Consider the following 23,940-nt stretch of genomic DNA (forward strand, 5'->3'; position numbering starts at 1 on the left):
GTGCATTCACTCAGACACACCCCAAACACAGGGTACTCAGCCTCACTTGCATACATCTGCATTTTGAATGGGTCTTCCTGGGCTGGGAGGGTGGAGGGTCTGCTCTCACACAAAGGACTGCCACACCCCCTACTGGGACCCTGGCAGACAGGAGTAAACTGAAAGGGGACCTGGTGCACTTCTTAGCCACTCTTTGAAGTCTCCCCCACTTCAAAGGCACATTTGGGTATAAAACAGGGCCTCTGCCCTACCTCATCAGACACTTGCTGGAGAAGAAACCTGAACCAGAAACTACATCCTGCCAAGAAGAACTGCCTGGCTGCTCAAAGGACTCACCTGCCTGCTTTCTACCAAGGACTGCTGTCTTGCTGTTGCCCTGCTGCCTTGCTGAACTCTTGTCTGGCTGTAAAAGTGCTCTCCAAGGGCTTGGATAGAGCTTGCCTCCTGTTCCTTGAAGTCTCAGGACCAAAAAGACTTCTTCCTTTCACTTGGACGCTCCGTGCGCCGAAAATTTCGACGCACAGCTTGTTTCGCGGCGAGAAAAACGCCGCACACCGACGCTGATCGACGCGACGCCCTCGGGACGATCGAGACTTCGACGCACAACCTCGCAAGGACAAAGCCGCCCGACTTTCCAGGAGAAATCGACGCGACGCCTACCGTGAGTGCGAAACTTTGACGCACGGCCTCGCAAGGACAACGCCGCCCGACTTCCAAGGAGAAATCGATGCGACGCCTACCGTGACATCGAAACTTCGACGCGCAGTCCCGCAGAACGACGCGCAGCCGGAAAATAAGCAGGAGAGTCCACGCACAGACCCGGGACATCTGGTAATCCCCGCGATCCACACAAAGAGACTGTCTGCGCGCCGGAAAACGACGCCCGACTTCCCCGCGTGGAAAAGAACGACGCAAGTCTTGGTGTGCTGAGGAGAAATCGACGCACACCCCCTTTTTCCACGCATCTCTTCTCCTGTGGCCCTCTGAGGAGATTTTCCACCAGAAACCAGGTACTTTGTGCTTGAAAGACACTTTATTACATTCTAAAGACTTAAGACCCTTTATATCACTTTCCTGTGATAGTTCTACAATTTTCCATTGCATCTTTATTCTTTTTGACCTACAATTATCCTGATAAATATTATATATTTTTCTAAACACTGTGTGGTGTATTTTTGTGGTGCTATATGGTGGTATTGTATGATTTATTGCACAAATACTTTACACATTGCCTTCTAAGTTAAGCCTGACTGCTCGTGCCAAGCTACCAGAGGGTGGGCACAGGATAATCTTGGATAGTGTGTGACTTACCCTGACTAGAGTGAGGGCTTTTGTTTGGACAGAGGGTAACCTGACTGCCAACCAAAAACCCCATTTCTAACATTGGTGATCAGCGGTGAGGATAGGACTTGTATTTGTGCAGTGACATACAGTAGCTAAGTATTTCACTACCTACCCACAGTTGAAGGTCAACTTGGTTTTTATCTCTTTTTGAAAATCAGTTTTTTTCCTGACAATTTTCAAAAACTAAATCCTCACTCAACATGTCTCTGACTGGGTCTCAGACAGGGGACTTTGACCTAGTCCAGTTGGATACATACACGGTCAAACAACTAAGAGGATTCTGCAGGGCATTAAGGGTACCCACCCAAGGGGCCTCCAGAAAGGAGGACTTTCAAGTGGCGCTGAGGGCCTGGGCAGAAGCCCATTTAGAGGATGATGAGGAAGAGGAGCCGGAAAATGGCCCCTCAGAAGGATTTTCACTATCTATGGATGGTGTTACCACTGCAATTGTGCACCCTTCCAGACCAGGGAGCAGTGTCTCCATGCAAAGCCTGACCGCAGAGGAAAGGAGAGAGGAAAGGGAGTTCCAATTGCAAATGGCAAAACTGAAAATTGAGGCACAACAGGAGGAGAGGAGGGCAGAAAGAGAAGCCAAACAAGCTGAGGCTGAAAGAGCAGCCAAACAGATTGAAGCTGAAAGAACAGCCAAACAGATTCAAGCAGAAGCTGAAAGGGCAGCCAAACAAGCAGAAGCTGAAAGAGCAGCCAAACAAGTGGAAGCTGAAAGAGCGTTGGCTGAAAAGAAACTATTGTTGGCTCATGAACTGAGTCTCAAGGAGCTGGAGATCAAGGCAAGACAGTCTGAATCCAGCAATAATGGTGGCAGCATACAGACAGGACCTGCTGGAGAAAAGAAGGTTCGTATACCCAAAAATGTGGTGCCCAGTTTTGTGGTGGGAGATGACATAGATAAATGGTTAGCTGCTTATGAAGTTGCACTAAGGGCTCATGAGGTTCCTGAAGGGCAATGGGGGGTAGCTATGTGGGGTTATGTGCCGCCATTGGGGAGGGACACACTTCTCACATTGGATCCACCGGATCAAAACACATACCCACTCCAGAAAGCCACTTTACTTGCCAAGTTTGGGCTGACCCCTGAGGGATACCGTCAGAGGTTCAGGGACAGCACCAAACAAACCACACAAACATGGGTAGATTTCTTTGATTTCTCTAGTAAGGCACTGAATGGATGGGTGCGGGGCAACAAAGTAGCAGATTATAAAGGTTTATATGACTTGATCCTGAGAGCATATGCTTAATGTTACTTATACCGATTTGCGCCAGCACCTAGTGGATAGTAAGCTGACTGATCCCAGGAAGCTTGCTGAGGAGGCGGACCTCTGGGTTAGCACCAGAGTGTCCAAAAAGGTACCTGGGGGGGGACTCCCACAAAGGTGGTCAGGGTTCCCAACAGAAGAAAGAGGGGGGAGATAAACTTACAGATAAGGAACTCTCTAAAGGCCCCCAAAAGAATTCCCAGGGAGGGGGTGGCAACCCTTCCTTTTCCAAATTTGGGAAAAAGCCAGGGACATTTGACAGGTCAGGAAAATCTAGCCCCAAATGCATGGAGTGTTACCAATATGGTCACTATAAAGGCGATCCCCAGTGCCCCAAGAGGGCACCGTCCACTACTGGACAGGTCCCTGGGTTGACTAGTGTAGCGCTCGGGGGGGAGATGGACCCAGATAGCTGTGGGGGACAGTTAGAGATTTCCCTAGTGTCCCTGGGAGAAGGAGAAATGATGTCCAAGGTCCACATGCCTAAAAATACTTCCAAGTACCGGCAGTGGGTCCTCATTGATGGGCAGAAGGTGGAGGCTCTGCGTGACACAGGAGCCAGTATGACTACTATCAAGAGTCAGCTGGTGTCCACAGAGCAGATAATCCCTAATACATTCCACCAGGTCATAGTCGCTGACAATCGCGAGAGTCACCTACCGGTGGCTCGGGTTCCCTTTGAGTGGGGGGGGGTCTCTGGTACTCTGAAAGTAGCTGTGAGTCCTGCCATGCCTGTAGATTGTCTGTTAGGCAATGATCTAGAGCATACTGCTTGGAAAGAAGTAGAGCTCAGATCTCACCTGGAGATGTTAGGGTTACCTGAGTGGGTCTGCATGACCACCCGGTCCATGGCTGACCGAGAGGGAAGTCAAGGGCATCTGGAGCCTGGAACGATGGCCCAGAGAGCTGCCAAGAGGAGGGACGAGGGGCGCGGGAAACCGGCCCCAGAAGTTCCCACAGTGGCTGACGGGGCTCCTGAGGAGGAGACTCCCGAGCCAACTGGGGAAGACATTGCCACCCTAGGTGACTTACCTGAGCTTGCTGGCTGGCAAGTTGAGGGTGGACCCACCAGGGAGGAATTCTGCAAGGCGCAGAAAGAGTGTCCCACTCTAGAAGGGTTGAGGAAACAAGCCTTAAACCAGGCAGCAGGTGACGCCTCTGGCAATCACCACCTATATTGGGAGAATGATCTCCTCTACAGTGAGCCTAGGGTTCCGGTCTTTGGGGCAGCACGTGTGCTGGTGGTCCCCCAATGTTACCGCGCCTTCCTACTGGGTCTGGCTCACGACATTCCCCTGGAAGGACATTTGGGACAAGACAAGACCTTCAACAGGCTTGTCACCCACTTTCACTGGCCCAAAATGAGGACACACTCAGACAAATTCTGCAGGGCTTGTCCTACCTGCCAGGCTAGTGGTAAAGCAGGAAAGAGGGTTAAAACCCCCCTGATTCCACTTCCTGTCGTTGGCACCCCCTTTGAAAGGGTGGGCGTCGACATTGTTGGCCCCTTGGACCCCAAAACTGCCTTAGGCAACAGGTTTATCCTGGTTTTGGTGGACCATGCCACCCGGTACCCAGAGGCAATCCCTCTGAGGACCGTAACTGCATCGGTGGTAGCCAGAACCCTGATGGGGATATTTACCCGTGTGGGATTCCCCAAGGAGATAGTGTCTGACAGAGGCACTAACTTCATGTCCGCGTACATGAAGCATCTGTGGGATGCGTGTGGTGTAACCTACAAGTTCACCACACCCTATCACCCCCAGTCTAATGGGCTTGTGGAGAGATTCAACAAGACCCTGAAAGGCATGATTGGTGGCCTCCCTGAGGCCATGAGGCGTAAATGGGACGTCCTCCTACCATGCCTTCTCTTTGCTTACAGAGAGGTCCCCCAGAGGGGGGTAGGGTTCAGTCCCTTTGAGCTTCTCTATGGGTACCCCGTCAGGGGACCCTTAAGCATTGTCAAGGAGGGATTGGAGAACGCTCCAAAGACACCCCCTCAGGACGTGGTCAGCTACATGTTGGCCCTCCGCAATCAGATGACCCGCTTCTGGAAAGAGGCCCAAAGTAACCTGGAGGCCAGTCAAGAGGTGATGAAACAATGGTATGACCAGAAGGCCACTCTGGTAGAGTTTCAACCTGGAGACAAAGTGTGGGTAATGGAGCCAGTGGAGCCCAGAGCTCTCCAGGACCGCTGGTCTGGCCCATTTGAAATAAAGGAGCGGAAAGGGGAGGCCACTTACCTAGTGGACCTCCAAACCCCTAGGAACTCCCTAAGGGTGCTCCACGTGAACCGACTAAAAGCTCATTTTGAGAGGTCGGAGATCAACATGCTTCTGGTCACAGATGAAGGAATGGAAGAGGAGAGTGAACCTCTCCCTGACCTCCTCTCTGCCCAAGTAGGTGATGGGTCCGTAAGCGGGGTCATTCTGTCTGACTCCCTGACTCTAAACCAGAAAGGAGACTGCTATGAGCTGTTGGAGCAGTTCTCCCCCCTCTTCTCCCTTACTCCTGGACTGACCCACCTCTGTGTTCATGATATTGACACCGGTGACAGTCTCCCTGTGAAGAACAAAATTTACAGGTTGTCAGATAAGGTGAAGGCCAGCATCAAGGAGGAGGTCTCCAAGATGTTGACGCTAGGGGTTATTGAGAAGTCCAGTAGTCCCTGGGCCAGCCCAGTGGTGTTGGTCCCTAAGGCTACTACCCCAGGCGCGAAGCCAGAACTCCGGTTCTGCGTGGACTACCGGGGTCTCAACTCAGTCACACGGACTGATGCTCACCCCATCCCCCGAGCTGATGAGCTCGTGGACAGGCTAGGCGCTGCCAAGTTCCTGAGTACGTTTGATCTTACTTCAGGGTACTGGCAGATCGCCCTGACTGAGGGGGCTAAGGAAAGGTCCGCCTTTTCCACCCCTGACGGCCATTACCAGTTCCGGGTGATGCCGTTTGAATTGAAAAATGCCCCCGCTACCTTCCAACGGTTGGTTAACGGGGTCCTGGCTGGCAAGGATGCCTTCTGTGCAGCCTACCTGGATGACATAGCGGTCTACAGTTCCAGCTGGGAGGAACACCTGCTCCACCTCAAGGAGGTGCTTCAGGCCCTGCAACAGGCAGGCCTGACCATCAAGGCTAGTAAGTGCCAGATTGGGCAGGGTTCCGTGGTGTACTTGGGACACCTAGTAGGTGGTGGCAAGGTGCAGCCACTCCAGGCCAAGATCGAAACTATCAAGGCCTGGCAACCACCTCGAACCCAGACTGAGGTGAGAGCCTTTTTAGGCCTCACCGGATACTACCGCAGGTTTGTCAAGGGCTATGGTACCATTGTGTCCCCCTTGACAGAACTCACGTCCAAGAAGCAACCTAGGTTGGTGAATTGGACAGAGGCTTGTCAGAAAGCCTTTGACGCCCTGAAGGAAGCCATGTGCACGGCCCCCGTGCTCAAGGCCCCTGACTACTCCCAGGAATTTATCGTGCAGACAGACGCTTCAGAGCATGGCATAGGGGCAGTTCTAGCACAGCTAAATGAGGAGGGCAGAGATCAACCGGTAGTCTTTATTAGCAGAAGACTATTACCACGGGAACAGAGGTGGAGTGCTATTGAAAGAGAAGCTTTTGCTGTGGTCTGGGCACTGAAGAAGCTGAGACCCTACCTGTTTGGGACTCACTTCCTAGTTCAGACAGACCACAGGCCCCTCAGATGGCTCATGCAGATGAGGGGTGAGAATCCAAAACTCTTGAGGTGGTCCATTTCCCTACAGGGGATGGACTTTACGGTGGAACATCGCCCAGGGGTTGACCACGCCAATGCTGATGGTCTCTCCAGGTACTTCCGCCTTAGCGATGAGAGCTCCCAGGAGGTCGGGTAGCTCTCCCCACTTTCAGCTGGGGGGGACACATGTTAGACCTGACAGCCTTAGGGTAGTCACCCCTAACTTTTTGCCTGCCTCCCTCCATTTTTTTGGACACTGTTTTTGCTGGTTTATAGACTCTGCGCACTTTACCACTGCTAACCAGTGCTAAAGTGCATATGCTCTCTCCCTTAAAACATGGTAACCTGGAATCCTACCTGATTGGACTATTAATTTACTTATAAATCCCTAGTAAGGTGCACCTTATGTGCATAGGGCTGGTAAATTAAATGCTACTAGTGGGCCTGCAGCACTGGTTGTGCCACCCACTTAAGTAGCCCCTTTTTCCTTGTCTCAGGCCTGCCATTGCAAGGCCTGTGTGTGCAGTTTCACTGCCACCTCGACTTGGCATTTAAAAGTACTTGCCAAGCCTAGAACTCCCCTTTTTCTACATATAAGTCACCCTTAAGGTGTGCCCTAGGTAACCCCTAGGGCAGGGTGCTGTGTAGGTAAAAGGCAGGACATGTACCTGTGTAGTTATATGTCCTGGTAGTGTAAAAACTCCTAAATTCGTTTTCACACTACTGAGAGGCCTGCTCCCTTCATAGGCTAACATTAGGGCTGCCCTCATACACTGTTGAAGTGGCAGCTGCTGATCTGAAAGGAGCAGGGAGGTCATATTTAGTATGGCCAGAATGGTAATACAAAGTCCTACTGACTGGTGAAGTCGGATTTAATCTTACTATTCTAGAAATGCCACTTTTAGAAAGTGAGCATTTCTTTGCACTTAAATCCTTCTGTGCCTTACAATCCACGTCTGGCTGGGCTTGGTTGACAGCTCCTGGTGCATTCACTCAGACACACCCCAAACACAGGGTACTCAGCCTCACTTGCATACATCTGCATTTTGAATGGGTCTTCCTGGGCTGGGAGGGTGGAGGGTCTGCTCTCACACAAAGGACTGCCACACCCCCTACTGGGACCCTGGCAGACAGGAGTAAACTGAAAGGGGACCTGGTGCACTTCTTAGCCACTCTTTGAAGTCTCCCCCACTTCAAAGGCACATTTGGGTATAAAACAGGGCCTCTGCCCTACCTCATCAGACACTTGCTGGAGAAGAAACCTGAACCAGAAACTACATCCTGCCAAGAAGAACTGCCTGGCTGCTCAAAGGACTCACCTGCCTGCTTTCTACCAAGGACTGCTGTCTTGCTGTTGCCCTGCTGCCTTGCTGAACTCTTGTCTGGCTGTAAAAGTGCTCTCCAAGGGCTTGGATAGAGCTTGCCTCCTGTTCCTTGAAGTCTCAGGACCAAAAAGACTTCTTCCTTTCACTTGGACGCTCCGTGCGCCGAAAATTTCGACGCACAGCTTGTTTCGCGGCGAGAAAAACGCCGCACACCGACGCTGATCGACGCGACGCCCTCGGGACGATCGAGACTTCGACGCACAACCTCGCAAGGACAAAGCCGCCCGACTTTCCAGGAGAAATCGACGCGACGCCTACCGTGAGTGCGAAACTTTGACGCACGGCCTCGCAAGGACAACGCCGCCCGACTTCCAAGGAGAAATCGACGCGACGCCTGCCGTGAGACCAAAATTTCGACGCACGGCCTCGCAAGGACAACGCCGCCCGACTTCCAAGGAGAAATCGACGCGACGCCTACCGTGACATCGAAACTTCGACGCGCAGTCCCGCAGAACGACGCGCAGCCGGAAAATAAGCAGGAGAGTCCACGCACAGACCCGGGACATCTGGTAATCCCAGCGATCCACACAAAGAGACTGTCTGCGCGCCGGAAAACGACGCCCGACTTCCCCGCGTGGAAAAGAACGACGCAAGTCTTGGTGTGCTGAGGAGAAATCGACGCACACCCCCTTTTTCCACGCATCTCTTCTCCTGTGGCCCTCTGAGGAGATTTTCCACCAGAAACCAGGTACTTTGTGCTTGAAAGACACTTTATTACATTCTAAAGACTTAAGACCCTTTATATCACTTTCCTTTGATAGTTCTACAATTTTCCATTGCATCTTTATTCTTTTTGACCTACAATTATCCTGATAAATATTATATATTTTTCTAAACACTGTGTGGTGTATTTTTGTGGTGCTATATGGTGGTATTGTATGATTTATTGCACAAATACTTTACACATTGCCTTCTAAGTTAAGCCTGACTGCTCGTGCCAAGCTACCAGAGGGTGGGCACAGGATAATCTTGGATAGTGTGTGACTTACCCTGACTAGAGTGAGGGCTTTTGTTTGGACAGAGGGTAACCTGACTGCCAACCAAAAACCCTATTTCTAACAGTAACCCATTCGCAAGCGGAAGGGGTCGACAAGGGACCCCTTCCCCTTTTGAATGTGTGTGAAAACATTTTTAAGAGCAGGCAGTGGTCCCAATCACCACCATTTACTCTTAAAAAATGAAAAGAAAACTTTTCATCTTTGTTTTTGTAATGGATCTCATTTTCCTTTCAGGAAAACAGGCTGCAGTACAAAAACAATTGCTTTATTGAAAAAGCAATCACAGACATGGTGGTCTGCTGAGCTCAGCATGCCACCGTCCCTCTGATTGTATCCATTCACAGTGGGTTGCAAAGTGCGACCTGTTTCATGAATATTGATGAGGCAGGTCCATTTGCGATTCCCTGTGAATCGCTAATAGTGTCAAACACACTGTTGTACATCACAGTTTGCGATTTCCTAATAGTGAATCCCTAAAATTCGCAATTAGGAAATTGCAAGCACGCAATTTCCTACATCTGGCTCAAAGTTTCTACATCATGACGAGCCTTCAAGTGCAAGTCCTTTTTGTTCAGCCCGACTACTCCCTGAATATGACAGCCCTAAAAGAAGATATTTAGCATCAGAATTCGCAATAGCATCTGGTTCAAGGGATACTAGGCAATCTTTGTGACGAGGATCCCCTTTTTCTCCTGAGATTATTTGGCCCCAGAGAAGTAGCTTGGCAACATGTACTCCTTTTAGCAAAGATAATAGGTATGGCATCCTAATATGCCAGGAGTAGTGCAAAGAATACAAAGTAACCTCTACCATGACAAATGGTTGTGCCTGTTTGACTACTTGAGTTACCGCAGACTCCCTCGGAGCAAGCTCACTTCTTATGCACATTCTTGTAGGTGATAGGTAAATTGCTAAGATTCATGCCTTTTTTTTTCCGAAACAATGACATTTATTGGTGCATGCAAGATATGCTTTTGTTTGGTTAATTCTAACTATGAAGTGCAGTTGCTGTGCAGTGCAACTCGCAGGAAGGGTACTTGGGCAAATGTGTATGTTGCACCTATGAAGACTTTGGGCCTGGTTCACAAAGGTAACATACTTCTGAGAAAGTTTACACTTTTGAGTAAATGTACTACTTTTTGGTATTCACAAATTGCACTTTTGTAATAACTTCGATTTTTGTAGTAATGTCAGCGCTACATATTGCCTACTACTGGTACTCTAACACCCTCTCAATCAACCAATCAATCAGTGATTTTTAAAGCGTGGCTAATCACCCCTAGGGTTTCAAGGCTTTGTTTGTGGGTGCCCTGCTCAATCAAAGAGCCAAGTCAAGAGGTCCTTCCTGAATTGCTTCAATTATGCTGTTTGCCTGAGCTTGAGAGTTAGCATGTTCCATGTCCGGACAGCAAAGTAGGAGAAGGATCTTCCTCCTGCTGCACTTTTCCGGATCTTGGGAACAGCTGCAAGGGCAAGCTGGGAAGAACAGAGATGTCTGTTGGGAACGTAGAAGGCGAGCCAACGGTTGAGGTGTGCTGGTCCTATGTTGTGTAGTGCCTTGTAGGTGTGGATCAGTAGTTTGTATGTAATGCGGAGCCAGTGTAGGTCTCTGAGGTGGGAGGAGATGTGACAGTGGGGGATGTCCAGGATGAGTCTGGCTGCTGCATTCTGAATTCTTTGTAGTCTTGATTGTAGTTTCTTGGTGATGCCAGCATAGAGTGTGTTGCCAAAGTCCAGTTTGCTAGTGCCGACTGCGTGGGTGACTGTCTTCCTTGTGTCAGAAGGGATCCACTTGAAAATCTTTCGCAGGAGTCAGTGGGTGTGGAAGCATGACTACGAGACAGCGTTGATTTGGCAGGTCATGGATAAAGAGGAGTCCAGGATGATGCCCAGATTACATGTGCGCTCCGTGGGAGCGGGGGCGTTTCCCAGTGCGGTGGGCTACCGGGAGTCGTTCCAGGGGAAAGGAGTGGAGGCGATTACGAGGATCTCTGTCTTGTTCAAGTTGAGTTTGAGGCAGCTGGCTTCCATCCAGGTGCAACTACTTTTAGTTGCGACAGCTAGGCATCGTCGGCGTAGGAGACTGTTTAACCCGTGTTTTTTGATGATCTTGGCGGGGGAAGATGTAGATGTTGAAAAGAGTTGGGCTGAGTGATGATTCTTGGGGCACTCTGCAGCATATGTCTTTGGGTTCAGATGTAAACAGTGGTAATCTGACACTCTGGGCCTGATTACGAACTTGGCTAATATCCTGTCCCCCGTATTACAAGTTCCATTATATCTTATGGAACTTGCAAAATGGTGGGTGGGATATCCCCCAAGGACATAATGAGGCCCTAAGTGTTCTTCGGGTGAGGAAGGACCTGATCTAGTCCAGTGCTTTATCTCAGATGCCAGCATTGTGTAGTCTGTCACAGAGGGTGGAGTGGGAGACTGTGTCACACGCAGCAGAGAGGTCGAGGAGGATGAGTGCGGCTATGACTCCGTGGTCTAGTCTGATGCGTATGTCATCAGTGGCTGCTAGGAGTGCTGTTTCGGTGCTTTAGTTGCTTCTGAATCCGGATTGGGATGGGTCTAGGATTTGTTGTGTCGTGAGGAATTTGGTGAGTTGCTGGTTGACGGCCTTTTCCATTACTTTGACTGGGAAAAGGAGCAGAGGGATGGGTCTGTAGTTTTTCAGTTCCCTTCAGCCCCCTGGGGTCAGCGGTTTGAAGTAAGGAACTTACTTCAAAATGTAAGTTACTTCAAAAGTGCATGTTACTACAGAAATGCAGTTTGTGAATAACGAACAGTGGTAGTCTTACTTGAAAGTGCAGTTTGTGAGTAGCACTTTGTAGTACGCTTTGTAGTACTACTGTAGTACTGCAAAACATACTGCTAAGTGCAGTTTGTGAATCGCTTTTAATTTTCAGTGTGTTGCTATAATGGGCTCTTTGTAGTCAGTGTGATTGTATTAGACAACGTCTTTGGGAGCTAAACTTTAAGCATTTTGCTGTGCTGACACAGTTCAGCATCACTCCCCTCCTGCTTGCTCATTGAGTATTTCTTAATTTGTATCAAAATTTGAGTAGTGTCCTCTAATCAGCTCTAGCTTCCTGAATCTTTGAGCATCAATTTTTATTGGCAAACTTGTGACATACAATACTAGCCCCAGGCATCCTGTTGATGGAAACAACATGTAATAACATTGACTCTAGTGGGATTTTATTTTCTGGAGCAGCAATTTTAAGTAAATTATTAACTGGCACATAAGGAAGGATGAGCACACAGTTGTCACTGTCCTGAAAATTGGTGTAGTCAGGGGCTGCTCCTTGGCAAAGGTAAAGGAGCGTTGCCCCACTGGCTGAGCCAGCAGCAGTAAAATAAAACAATATTTTACTATTGTTTTATTTTTCAGCTGCTGGCTCGGCCAGCATGTGCAGGGAGGGCTGGGGCTAGGCTAGGGAAGGGGAGTGGAGGAGGAGTGGAGTGAGTGCACTAAATGCGCATGTTGGTTAGGCCAGCTGTCTTAGGCCAGCCAAAGTGACATGCACACTTAGGTTTTTCCAACCCAGCTGTGTTGCACAGCCGGGTTGGCGAAACTGCACACACTGCACTTTCTGAGCGGCAGACCAAGCCACTCAGCCCAATCCTGATGCTGCTCTCATGCTAGGTATAGCATGAGAGCAGCACCAGGATTGTATGGGGGAGTCTGTGCTGGTGTCCCAGGGACTGCTGGGACACCAACACCATCGGAAGAAGAGCGAGGCGGTCGGCAGCGGCAGGAACTGGTAATTATTTTTATCCCTCCCTTCTCCCCACCCCTCTCCTTGAGATTTGCAGCAATCGCAACTGGATGTAGTTTCTCTCGCACAGAATTTAGGATGAGTCAGACAATGTCAGATGGGCGCTGCCTCTCCTCTGTCGCAAATATTACCTAGTGTCCCTACAGTGCCCCTGTTCTGACACATTTTTTGGTTATCAGCACATGCATTGTTTGCTGCTGTAGAGAAATAATATTTTTTAGCTCCTACAATTTTAAAATGTTGGAATATTTGATGTTATTCAGAATTTACTGCTAGCTAATAAAATCGTACTATAAAATGCATGGGTTGGCCCTGTTTTTCAAAATTTTCTTTGACACAAAATTCCCCAAGCTGTCCTCAACAAGGTCGAGGTTGCTTTCGCATTGTTACATGAAGTTCATGTTTTAAAAAATTCATAGGTTTCCTTGACTCCAGATTTGGCTATGAAATTAGCACGTATGATCATCAAACTCTTATTTCTCTTGATGCTATGTCACAAATGTACCGAAGGATATATTTTCATTGTCCTTCAATGTGTTTCTAATTTTAAGAGATGGCTCCTCTGCAGTAAGACATTACCACATAAAAGAAACATCGACCTTTCCAAAGCAGCACTACCTTGCAGAAAAACACACCTTTCCATCCATTCCAGAGATGATTGAGTATCACAAGCACAATGCCGCAGGTACGTTGACATACTTAAATCTATTCCAGCTGACCTATGAAAAAGCCTAGAACATAACATTGCGGCTGTTAAGCTACTATAACATGAAATGGGCAGTGACCATTGTCAGATTCCTTTTCAAAGTTCTCTTGATTTAAAACACTGTTTTTATGTTGTATGTTATGCCTCAAAAAAGTTAGGGAGGGGAGCATGCCTTAATGGCATACTAGTAAACTTAGCACAGAGTGTGAAAGGATTTACATGCTGGTGTAAACTCTAACTATGTTTGAGCCTAACACCAGTACTGTAGCACCAGCCATTAAAACCTGCTTCAACAAAACAGTCCACCAAGTAATCCTTGGAGTCAGTCATGAGAAAGCAGAAACATGCCAAAAGGAAGCCCTTTAGGAATCCTCATCTTTGATGGAGATTGGAGATGTGAGTGAAAGCACTGTAGCAGTTTGCTACAAGCTCCATATCTATTCCAGTCACTATGCCTCCCCAAGAAGGTCGATCTACAGGTGAGGCAGATTGAGAAGATCAATCAGGAGGAAGTTTCAGGGAGTAGGCGCACATCACAGTGGAGCATTTAATAATTATTGAAGCAAACATATTTGTTAAGGGGGTTATATAGTACTTTTTTCTTTATTTAAGAGCTTTTTATAGTGCAAAAGAAGAAAAGTGCCAGAGATAAAGATAAGTGAGCTAAATTGAGAAAACATAGGTCGTTGTCTGATCAGTTCCTGTCCACACTGATGTGCTTGTCTTAATAGGAGGATTGTCAGATCCTTTCTGTGGATTCAGTAGTTCACTTGATTTCTGAAGATTAGGTCAAGATCATTCCCAAGGTGCTGATCAAAGAAATTTACAGTTATTCCTTAGTTTTTTATTCTTTTGGGCTTGGTTGAGCGGAAAAGTATTAGGTTTCTTGTGGAACGGTAAAGATTGGCTAGGTTCTATACACCTTGTGGGCTTTTTCAATTGAAAGCCTTGTGAATGAGACAAATAATTTTGAATTCAATTATTTGATGCATCAGAAAGTAGTGGGGACATACCTAAGCAAGCGATGTGGGTTCACATATTTCCGACTGCCCGATTTCAGTTAGAAGCTTAATTGATCTAGCAGCAATACTGGGTGAAGGCAAACTATGAACTATTGTGCTGTCTGGTACCAGATGCTGGGGGTTGTTATTATAGGTAAACTTTGACAGTGTTGTTTAAAAACAGTTCAGTTACTGTGATAATTTTAATAACCAACTGCACACACACACACCTGCGCACACACACACACACACATACACACACACTTGTTTTTATCCAAATGTAAAAATATATAGATTAGCATAGTGAATCCTATGCTTACAAATTTTCCCAGAAAAGAGCCCAGAAACTAGTGCTAAGGGTTCAGGATGTTCCTACCCTGGCCCCTTTTCTTATTTTTTATATTTTTGTCTGGGACTCAGGTGAAGCCGAGCCCCAAGATGGCTGCCAACACTTCCTTATTGAAGAGTTGGCAGCCAGTCATATCTCAGCACAAGATTGGGAAGGTTTGCGGAGCCTTCTCTTTCCTATATATAAAAATGTGCTTTTTCTTTAATTACTCAAAAGCAACTGAACAGATTTACACCAAATAACAAAAAGGTTGCTTTCTGGATCAAGAGCTACCTTTCTGCCAAATTTGGTGTAATTCCATCCAGTAGTTCGGGCGTTATTACTGTTCAAAATCCCTATGGAAAAATGCATGGGGGAAAAACTGTTTTAGGACCCCCACTTGACGGATCACCCAGAAACCTCCCAGACAGTGCTTTCGTGAGCATCAACATTTTTTAGAAATTTTGTGACGATTCATCGACTGACGCCAAATATATAGGCAAGTAAAACACATACTAGGTTCTGACTATAACTACCTAATGGCCACTATATATATATATATATATAAATATATATATATATATATATATATTTTTTTAAATAAACATACAGAGTGGTAGTTATAGTTAGGGTTACCAGAGATAGGACTTTTCTACATTTTTGTCCCTTTATAACTTTGCACCCGTTAAACGAATGTGCCTTAAACGTTTGCCCCTGTTTCAATTTGGGACGACTGAATTTTTTGTGGGGTTTGATCAAGGTGGTGCAAAGAATAAAGGGCGAGACTCAAAATGGGCTTCATATTCAATGCATTTTCGATAGACTTTTATATTCTCATAGCGCAAAAAACGCCCACTGGATTTTTATGAAATTCTGTAGTATTACATGTTAGGGGGCACAGATGGTTCTGTGGGGGTACTGCAGGTAAGTAGAGTAAGTAAATGTTAAGTTACACAGTTTTTCAATTTAGGAATATCTTGTAGCATAATACTGCTAGAAGTAGCAAGGAATTCCTAAAAAATAAACTAGACTGTATCTGTAAAGAGTCTACATGAACAACTGAAGCACTCATTTATGGTCCCATGCTAATGGACATCTATATACAAATACACAAAGAATAGAATGTATCTTAATCTACATATGCTTTCTTTGTATGCTCTCTGGCTCAAAAAATAAAACTGGCCCAATAAGCCAAACAAAAACCATCTTATCTTATGCACGCCGGTGCAACAAAATAAAAAATTGCCCTAGCAGTGAGCCAGACAAACTTCTATTTGCAGGACATGATTATTGGCCACTAGGAAAATAAAATCTCAGTTTTTATAACCATAACAATAATTGCCTTTCATTCACTTTGGTTTTCACATGTAGCACAATCCTTCTAAAAATAGCAAAGAAACTCAAAGAGTAAACTAGACTGCATATGTAAAGTTTCAGATTTACAACATGACCAACTGAAAGACCCATGTATGAACAAAATACTTCTTAATCTGTATAAATTTTCTTTGCATGCTCTCTGGCTCACAAAATCCAACTGTGTCCAACAAGCCAAAAAACCCATCTTCCTTATGTACTCCTGTGCAACAAAACAGAAAAGTGACCTAGCAGTGAGCTACACAAAATACTACATGGAAGATATCATAATTGGCCATTCGGAAACAAAAAATAATCTTAATTTTTATAACACCGATTGTCTTTTATGTAATTTGGGCTTGATTTGTAGCACAATCGCACTAAAAGTAGCAAGGAGTCCAAACCATAAACTAGCCTACATATGTAAAGGTTTAGAGTTATTACATGCCAACTAAAAGATGCATTTATGGTCACATGATTATGTAAACCAATAAACAAATGCATAACAAATACAGTAGATAAAAGAAAGAAATAACATTAATTCTGGTTGCCAATCTGTACTTATAGTTAGTATTCCAAAGGCAAAAATTCCTTGGATAGTTCCTCCTTAATAACTTTCCACTTATTTGACGAATCGCCACAAAACTTTCCAGACCTATAACATTTTCTACATTTTGGGATAATGTACATTTTTGTGGTGAATCGTTAAGGGGGTGTAAAGATAAAAGGGCGTCCCAAAACGTGTTTTTCCACCAATACATTTTACATTGTATTTGACGTAGCGCAAAAACAGCTGAATGGATTTACATGAAATTTGGTAGGATTAAACATTGTGTTGCAGAGATTATGCTTTTTGATTGCTGCAGTTAACTAGAGCAAGTATTGTTTAAGTTATAAGGCAGTTAAACTTAGTAACATCTGTCACAGCAGTACTTTTATGGAATTTCTCAAAATTTTGTGAAACTACCATTGCACATGGCCAGAATCTTATTTAACAATGTATAAAAGGTATACAAATACATTTCCATACCTATTACTACTTTAATAAAGTGGTACTAGGTAATGACCTACTACTTAAACTGTATCTAAGGTCTTAACACTGAACATATCTAAAATTTAGTAAAAACAATATGGCTGCCGTTTCATTTTAAAAAAACAGTAATTTCGAAATTATATACTGGCTTGTCATCTCCACGTGCCACGGTATACTGCAAAATTATCACTCTATACCATAGTTCAAAATATAACTACAGCATAGCTGCATTACTGGATTGCGATACCCTTGCTTTACTCTTGGTGTTACTTGGGCAATACAATACGTAAGACAGATTTTCAAAGGAATGCAAGGCCACCATGTGTGGCCCTGCGTTGATTGATAATTCTGGAAAAACACAAGGCCGCACAATTCCCTGTTTTGCATTATTCTGAACACCATAATCTATATTACTGCTAAATTTCACATACATCCGTGTGCCATGCCACTGTAGCGACTCGACTATACACTGTTCCACCCTACGCTTTGCCACTCTGTCTCTCCAAAGAAGGATACTCCACTCTTTGCCACTCCACTCTAAGCTATTGCACTGTACGCAACGTCACTGTATGCCACTCCAGTCTACATCACTCCACTGTACGCTATTTCATTGTATGCCACTCCACTGCATGCTACTCCACTACAGTGAATGGAACTCCGCTCTTTGCCACTTCATTCTATGCTATTTGGTTGGATCTTACTCCACTGTAAGCTATTAGAGTTTACCCCATGCCACTATATGCCACTCCAGTTTACAACACTCGATTATACACCACTCCACACTACTCCACTATACACTGTTACATCTATGCCACTCCACTGTACAACACTATGCTCTACTCCACTGAACTCTACTCTGTTACACTGTACACAGCTCCACTCTACGCTATTACACTGTATGCAACTCCAATCTACTCCTTTTCACTGTACGCCATTTCAATGTATGCAACTCTGCTATATGATACTTCAGTATATGCTGTTCCACTTTACGCCGTTCCACTCAGTGCTATTCCACTGTATTCCACTCCTCTCTATGCTGCTCCACTCGACGTGATGCCAGTGCATGCCACTCCTCTCTACCCCACTCCATTCTTCGCTATTCCTTTGGATGCCAGTACACTGTATGTCACTCCACTGTATGTTATTCCACTCTTCCCCATTCCAGTGGACACCACTCTAGTCTACTGCTCTGTACTCTACTCCAGTAAGCACTAATCAAGTCTATGCCACTTTACTGTACACCACTCCGCTCTGCACTATTCTACTGTATGACAATCCACTATACTCTTATCCACTGTTTGCAACTCCAGTGTACACCACTCCACTCTACACCCCTCCCACTCTACTCTAAGCAGTTCCGCTCTATGCTACTCTACTTTACGCTATTCCACTGTGCTCCACTTTACGCTATTCCACTCTACGGCACTCCATTCTACGCAATTACACTTTACGCAACTTCAATATTTGCTCTCCTACTGTATGGTATTCTACTCTACCTCACTCCACTGTTCTCCACTCCACTATATGCTGTTACACTGTACCCACACCACAGTACACCACTCCAGTCTAAACCACTTCACTGTACGCCACTCCACTGTATGCTACTACACTATGCTCTATTATACTTTGTCACATCACTGTACGCTACTTTATTATATGCTGTTACACTGTACACCACTCCATTGTATGCCACTCCAGTCTTTGCTACTTCACTCTGTGCTATTCGACTTTATGCCACTCCACTGTATGCTACTCCACTCTAGGCCACTACAGTGTACTCTTCTTCTCTCTATATACCTCCACTCTACAAAACTCTACTACACTTTATGCCACTCTACTTAATTCTACTCTATCCCCGTACAATCCATCTAAATGTACACTCAAATATATGCCCATATATTCTATTGTACAACACTCCACTCCACTCCAGAACAGTTTCCAGCACTGTACGACATAGTACTCCACTCTACTGTATGAGATGGCACAGTTTATAACAGTTCCCTCAACTCTACGCTAATCCATGTCAAAGTATTCCACCCCACTCAAGGCTAATCCACTGTACCCTGCTCCGCTGTACACCAGTCCACTGTACACCACTCCACTCATCGGTATTCTACTTTATGCCATTCCACTCTTGTACACTCCATTATATAGTATTCCACTGTACCCTGTTCCACTGTATGCTACTCCAATTTACAGTAAACCACTCTACGCCATTACATTGTATGTCATGCCACTCCACACCGCTCCGTTTTATGACACTCTCCTCCACCACATGTACCTCCACTCTGTACAAGTCTACCATACTTCATGGCACTCTACGACGTGCTACTCCACTCTATCCCCATACACTCCAGTGTCTAACTCTATATTCCACTCTATGCCCGTACACTTCAATGTACAGCACTGTAGTCCACCATATGACACTTTTCTGTATCACACAGTACTCCACTTTACTGTACGAGTCTCCACTCCAATTTAAAACAGTTTACTTCCTATGCTACACCAGTACATTCCACTCCATGCCACTCTTCTCTATGACACACCAATACACTCTCTACACTACGATACTCTAGTCAAGTATATGACACTGTAAGCTACTTTGCTCCACTCTACTGTGTCACAGTACTCCAGTCTACTCCACTACTTCACTGTATGCCACTCTATTCTATGCCCCTCAGTGCCATTGTACTCTATAACACTGTATTTTAATCCACTGCACCACAATCTACAATACTGTACTGTACACAACTCCACTCTACAAAAATCAACTAGACTGTATGCTACCTATTCTACCGTAGTCTACATCACTTTCAACACATTACAACACACCACTACACTCTACTGTACAACACAGTACTCCAGTTTATGACACTTTACTCGATTGTATGCTACACAATTCCACTCCACTGCACTCCACGCCTCTGTAGTCTGTGACACACCAGTCCACTCTATGACACCTTACTCCACTGCACACTACCCCACTCCAGTGACTCCGCTACACTATACTCCACTTTATTCCACTCTACGGCACTGTACTATATTCTGCTCTACACTGCTCCACTGTCCTACACTCTACTCCACTGTATGCAAGTCCATTCTGCAACGTAGTACTATACTCTATGCCACTGTACTTCACTCTATGCCCATTCACTCTACGCCAGTGTACTACACTGTATGACACTCGAGGATACACCACTCAGCTTCGCTCTAAATTATGCCACTCCACTATATGACACAGCAGTCCACTCTACGACACTCTTCTCAACTGCACTCTACGACACTCCACTTGATAATACTCCACTTTGTGACACTGTACTTCCCTCTAAAACACTCTACTCAACTCTGTGACAGTCTACAACATCCTTCGGTACTGTTTGACACACCATTTCACTTTACAACTCGCTGCTCCAGTCTACTTGACTTGCTCCAGATACTTTACTAAATAACACACCATGCCACTACACTATATAATGCTTTACTACACTGTACTCTACTCCACTCTACTCAAGTAGTGGACCCAGCTGAAGGCACGCCTTGTGTAAAATCCTTTTTTGTGCACACCTGAGGGCAGTGAGCAATGCGATGCACGTCATGTCAGAGGTCAGCTTGTGTGGACCACTGGATGTGTGGTGAGTAGAGGAGTGGTGAGCTAATAGGGAGTACATGGTGCACATAGTGCCCAAGGGTGGGGACAGTCATTCTTTTCTATTGTAGTGCTGCAGTGAGACTAAAATGGGACTGCAGATCGGGTAAGGAAGGAGTGTGGTCAAAACTTTTTTTATCAACATCATTTGCTTTTGTGCTGAGTTGAGGAGTAGAACTAAAAGCACGCAGCCCAACGACTTGATTCAAGTGAATGACAAGAAAAAGTAGGAGGGCCACAGACTGTTTGTCACTCACATCAAGACAGAACAGTGGTTGGGCAAAAAGCATTGGTCCAGAATACTACATCTTATCAAGAGAGACATACAATGTCTTCTATTGTGTGGGTGGACAGAGAAGTTGAGAATAAAGAGGGCAAAGGGCCTGCAATGATGAGGTCTGCAGGGGGATTTGTACATGCAGTTGTGTATGAGAGATGGTAATGGCTACAGTTTCCTGGTGATTCAGTGGTGACCTGGATTTGTCTTTTAGTGCAAAGGGATTACGATCAGTGGTTAAGTCCCTATCTGGCCCTGTATGCCTTGGATTAGCCGAATTGTGGATCTGGAAAGGCGACAAGGAGTGCTTTTCCATTCACAGGCTTTACCATCCAAAGATGATGGTATGAACGACATATCTGTAGCACTCCATGAAATGTTTCTAGATCCGATGAATCATAAAGTTCTCCAGCCTTTTTATCAATTGAAATGAGCATGGTGACCAGTTGTTAGAGGCCAACAAGTGTGTCCCGTTCTTATAGCTTGAACAACGGTGTCAGGAGCTCCTTCCTATTGAGGTAGGTGTACTGTGAGAAGTCAATTGTGGTGTCTTCTTCAATTTTGTATGGGTCATGTTGCTTGACTGCAGTTATATCCTGTTGCTAATGCAGATGATAAATGATAATTGGTCTTGTGTTGCTCCTCTTCTCGGAGTGGCAGGAGTGCAACCTGTGCACCCTTTGGAATTCCAGTAGTGGTATAACAGAGGCATCCAGTAGATCAGGAAGAATTTACACCAAAAAGAAATGCATACCATCACCCTCATGTTTCTTTCGGGCCCCCAAAAAAATGAATGTTCTCTTTCCAGGTATTGTCTTCCAGATGAACAGATCTTTATTTGGTATAGTTTGCGGTTGATTCTTAATTACCAGGTGCACTTTGCAGTTGATCCTCAATATCTGTGATTTATATTTTAGTGGAATCGTGTGTAAACATATTTATTGTACAGATAATAAAATCCAATACAATTGGACAGAAGGAAAAAGAAATACAAATACAAGCGGAAGCTAAATACATACTAAAACACATCATAATTAGAACACACATTATAAGAAGAAAGCATTCCTACCTAAAAATATAAAAACAGTCCTAAATATAAAAATAGAATAAACCACCAAGCCCGGAACTCTACATAATGCGTAACAAAATAAAATACATAAGCTCAGGCCCTAAAGTGCAAAGTACATTAAAAAAGACTACAATGAGTGCCAGCATATGCCATTAAAATCCACAACTTAACCAACAGCAACGGCGTGGCAAAAGCAAATTCCAGTCTTGCCTATCATTTGCTCGTAGTACCACTAAATTTAGATTGAGCAATTTTAAAAAATTTACACATTTAGCATTGAGTTAGCAGGGTCCAGAGACTGAATAATAGCCTGTCGACAGGAGCAAATTCCCAATTCATTCCATTTGCGTCAGAGCAAACATCTACGCTTATTAAGTAAAGCTGGCCACAGACAGACCACATGATCTAGAGTCTCCTCCGCATTATTACAGCCTCTGCACATCACCCCTTCCCCAGAGGATGGCCGCCATTGAGGTAGATGTTTCAAAAAATCCCAATCACCCATCCTTAAGGCCAAAAAGTCCCTTTTCAACCAAAAACCATAAGAACAGGAAAAGAAGCTAGAAGGCATACCTGGCTTAAAGGAATTAATTACTGACCAGGCATGCTTCCGTTGAACAAGGAGGGAATGATCTGAGTGATACGAATACTGTTGAACAAGCCTTTTTACGCCTAATTTGAAAAGAGAATGGGAGGGGTTACTTTCCCAGAGAACATCAACGCCAAGTCGACATTTGCATTCGGCCAAAAAATGGAAGTATGATCCCTTCGATTTGGACTCACTGATTTCTTGCCACAGGACTGCCTCTAAACGGCTGTCTATGGCACTGCGCAGCTTATGACAGAGCTTCAAAAAAGCACCGGCACCAACTGCCGCCAAATCCGGAAGCCCAAATTCCAACCGTACCTGCGCAGGTGAGGCAAGGCGCGGAACATAGAAGACACTCTTATAGATTTTATTAACCAGCCTATTTAAAAGGCAGGAACCTTTGCCCAACAGAATTTCTTGACCATAGATCAATGAAGGGATAATCTTTACTCTCATAACTTCCATTAAGGGAAGAAAGGTCGACCCCCATAAAGCTTTGGATAATTTTGATAAGGCCACCTGCAATGCCACAACTTTGAGTTCGATCTCCTTCTTGTGTTTAACAAAACTGCCCCTAGAGTCAAAATGCACCCCTAAATACTTGTAAAACTGGTCTGAGACAAGTTTACAGCTTTTTTAATACCAACTGAAACCTGAATGTTTTTTCCTTCCAAAGGAAACCACTTTGGTTTTAAGCAAATTAACTTCCAGTTGATTCTCAGAAGTATAAGATGCAAGTTGATTAAGCAGCCATTGAAGGCCAATCTTAGTATAACTAAATAGTACATAATAGTACATAAAGCAGATGACTGAGCCTAAGGCCACCAATCTTAGGGGAATGAGAATTAACAACATAACATCGAGAGACGTTGATAGATCTGCAATAAACAAATTAAAAAGAATAGGAGTAAGCACACAGCCCTGTTTCACCACAAAAGGTGGGGATTTTTCTAGAAAGAGAACACCCATCTCCGAGCTTAATACGAACCCAAGTATTTGTATGAAGATCTATGATGGCACCAAGGAGTACTGGGGGGATACCCCACTTCTGCAGTTTAGCCCACAAAGCCCTCAGGGAGACTCAGTCAAAGGCCGCCTTAAAATCAACAAAATAGCAATTCAGCATTAAGCCTGATAAGATCATCCTATCGATCAAAATAGAGAGTGCTAGCAAATTTGTCGAAGTGCCTGAGCCAGCAGAAAACCCTGTTTGAACAGCAGTAATTAGGGCCTTTGAGTCGGCCCAGGCACGAAGATCTTGCAACAAAAGACTGGCATACAACTTTGCCTCGTTATCCAGCAGGGCTATCATCCTAAAAGTAGTGGGATCTGACCTTGAACCACTTTTATGTAAGGGACGAAGAATGGCACCCCGCCAAGACTCAGGAATTGTTGAAGTCAAAAGGCAGTGCTCAAACAGATGGGCAAGATGGTTAG

The 23,940-nt window shown here is 45.3% G+C and overlaps 1 protein-coding gene across 3 annotated transcripts in view; it reads left to right on the plus strand.

The window, feature by feature from the left end:
• The window catches only part of TEC (tec protein tyrosine kinase), a 495,677-nt gene that overhangs the window by 422,496 nt on the left and 49,241 nt on the right, over positions 1-23,940 (plus strand). For all 3 annotated transcript variants that reach the window (XM_069201615.1, XM_069201617.1, XM_069201620.1), the window contains one exon: positions 13,053-13,186. In XM_069201615.1, coding sequence (XP_069057716.1) covers positions 13,053-13,186 — 134 coding nt within the window. The remainder of the gene's footprint in view (positions 1-13,052; positions 13,187-23,940) is intronic.

This window comes from Pleurodeles waltl, chromosome 1_2, assembly GCF_031143425.1.
Source record: "Pleurodeles waltl isolate 20211129_DDA chromosome 1_2, aPleWal1.hap1.20221129, whole genome shotgun sequence".
NCBI classification, from domain to species: Eukaryota; Metazoa; Chordata; class Amphibia; order Caudata; family Salamandridae; genus Pleurodeles; species Pleurodeles waltl.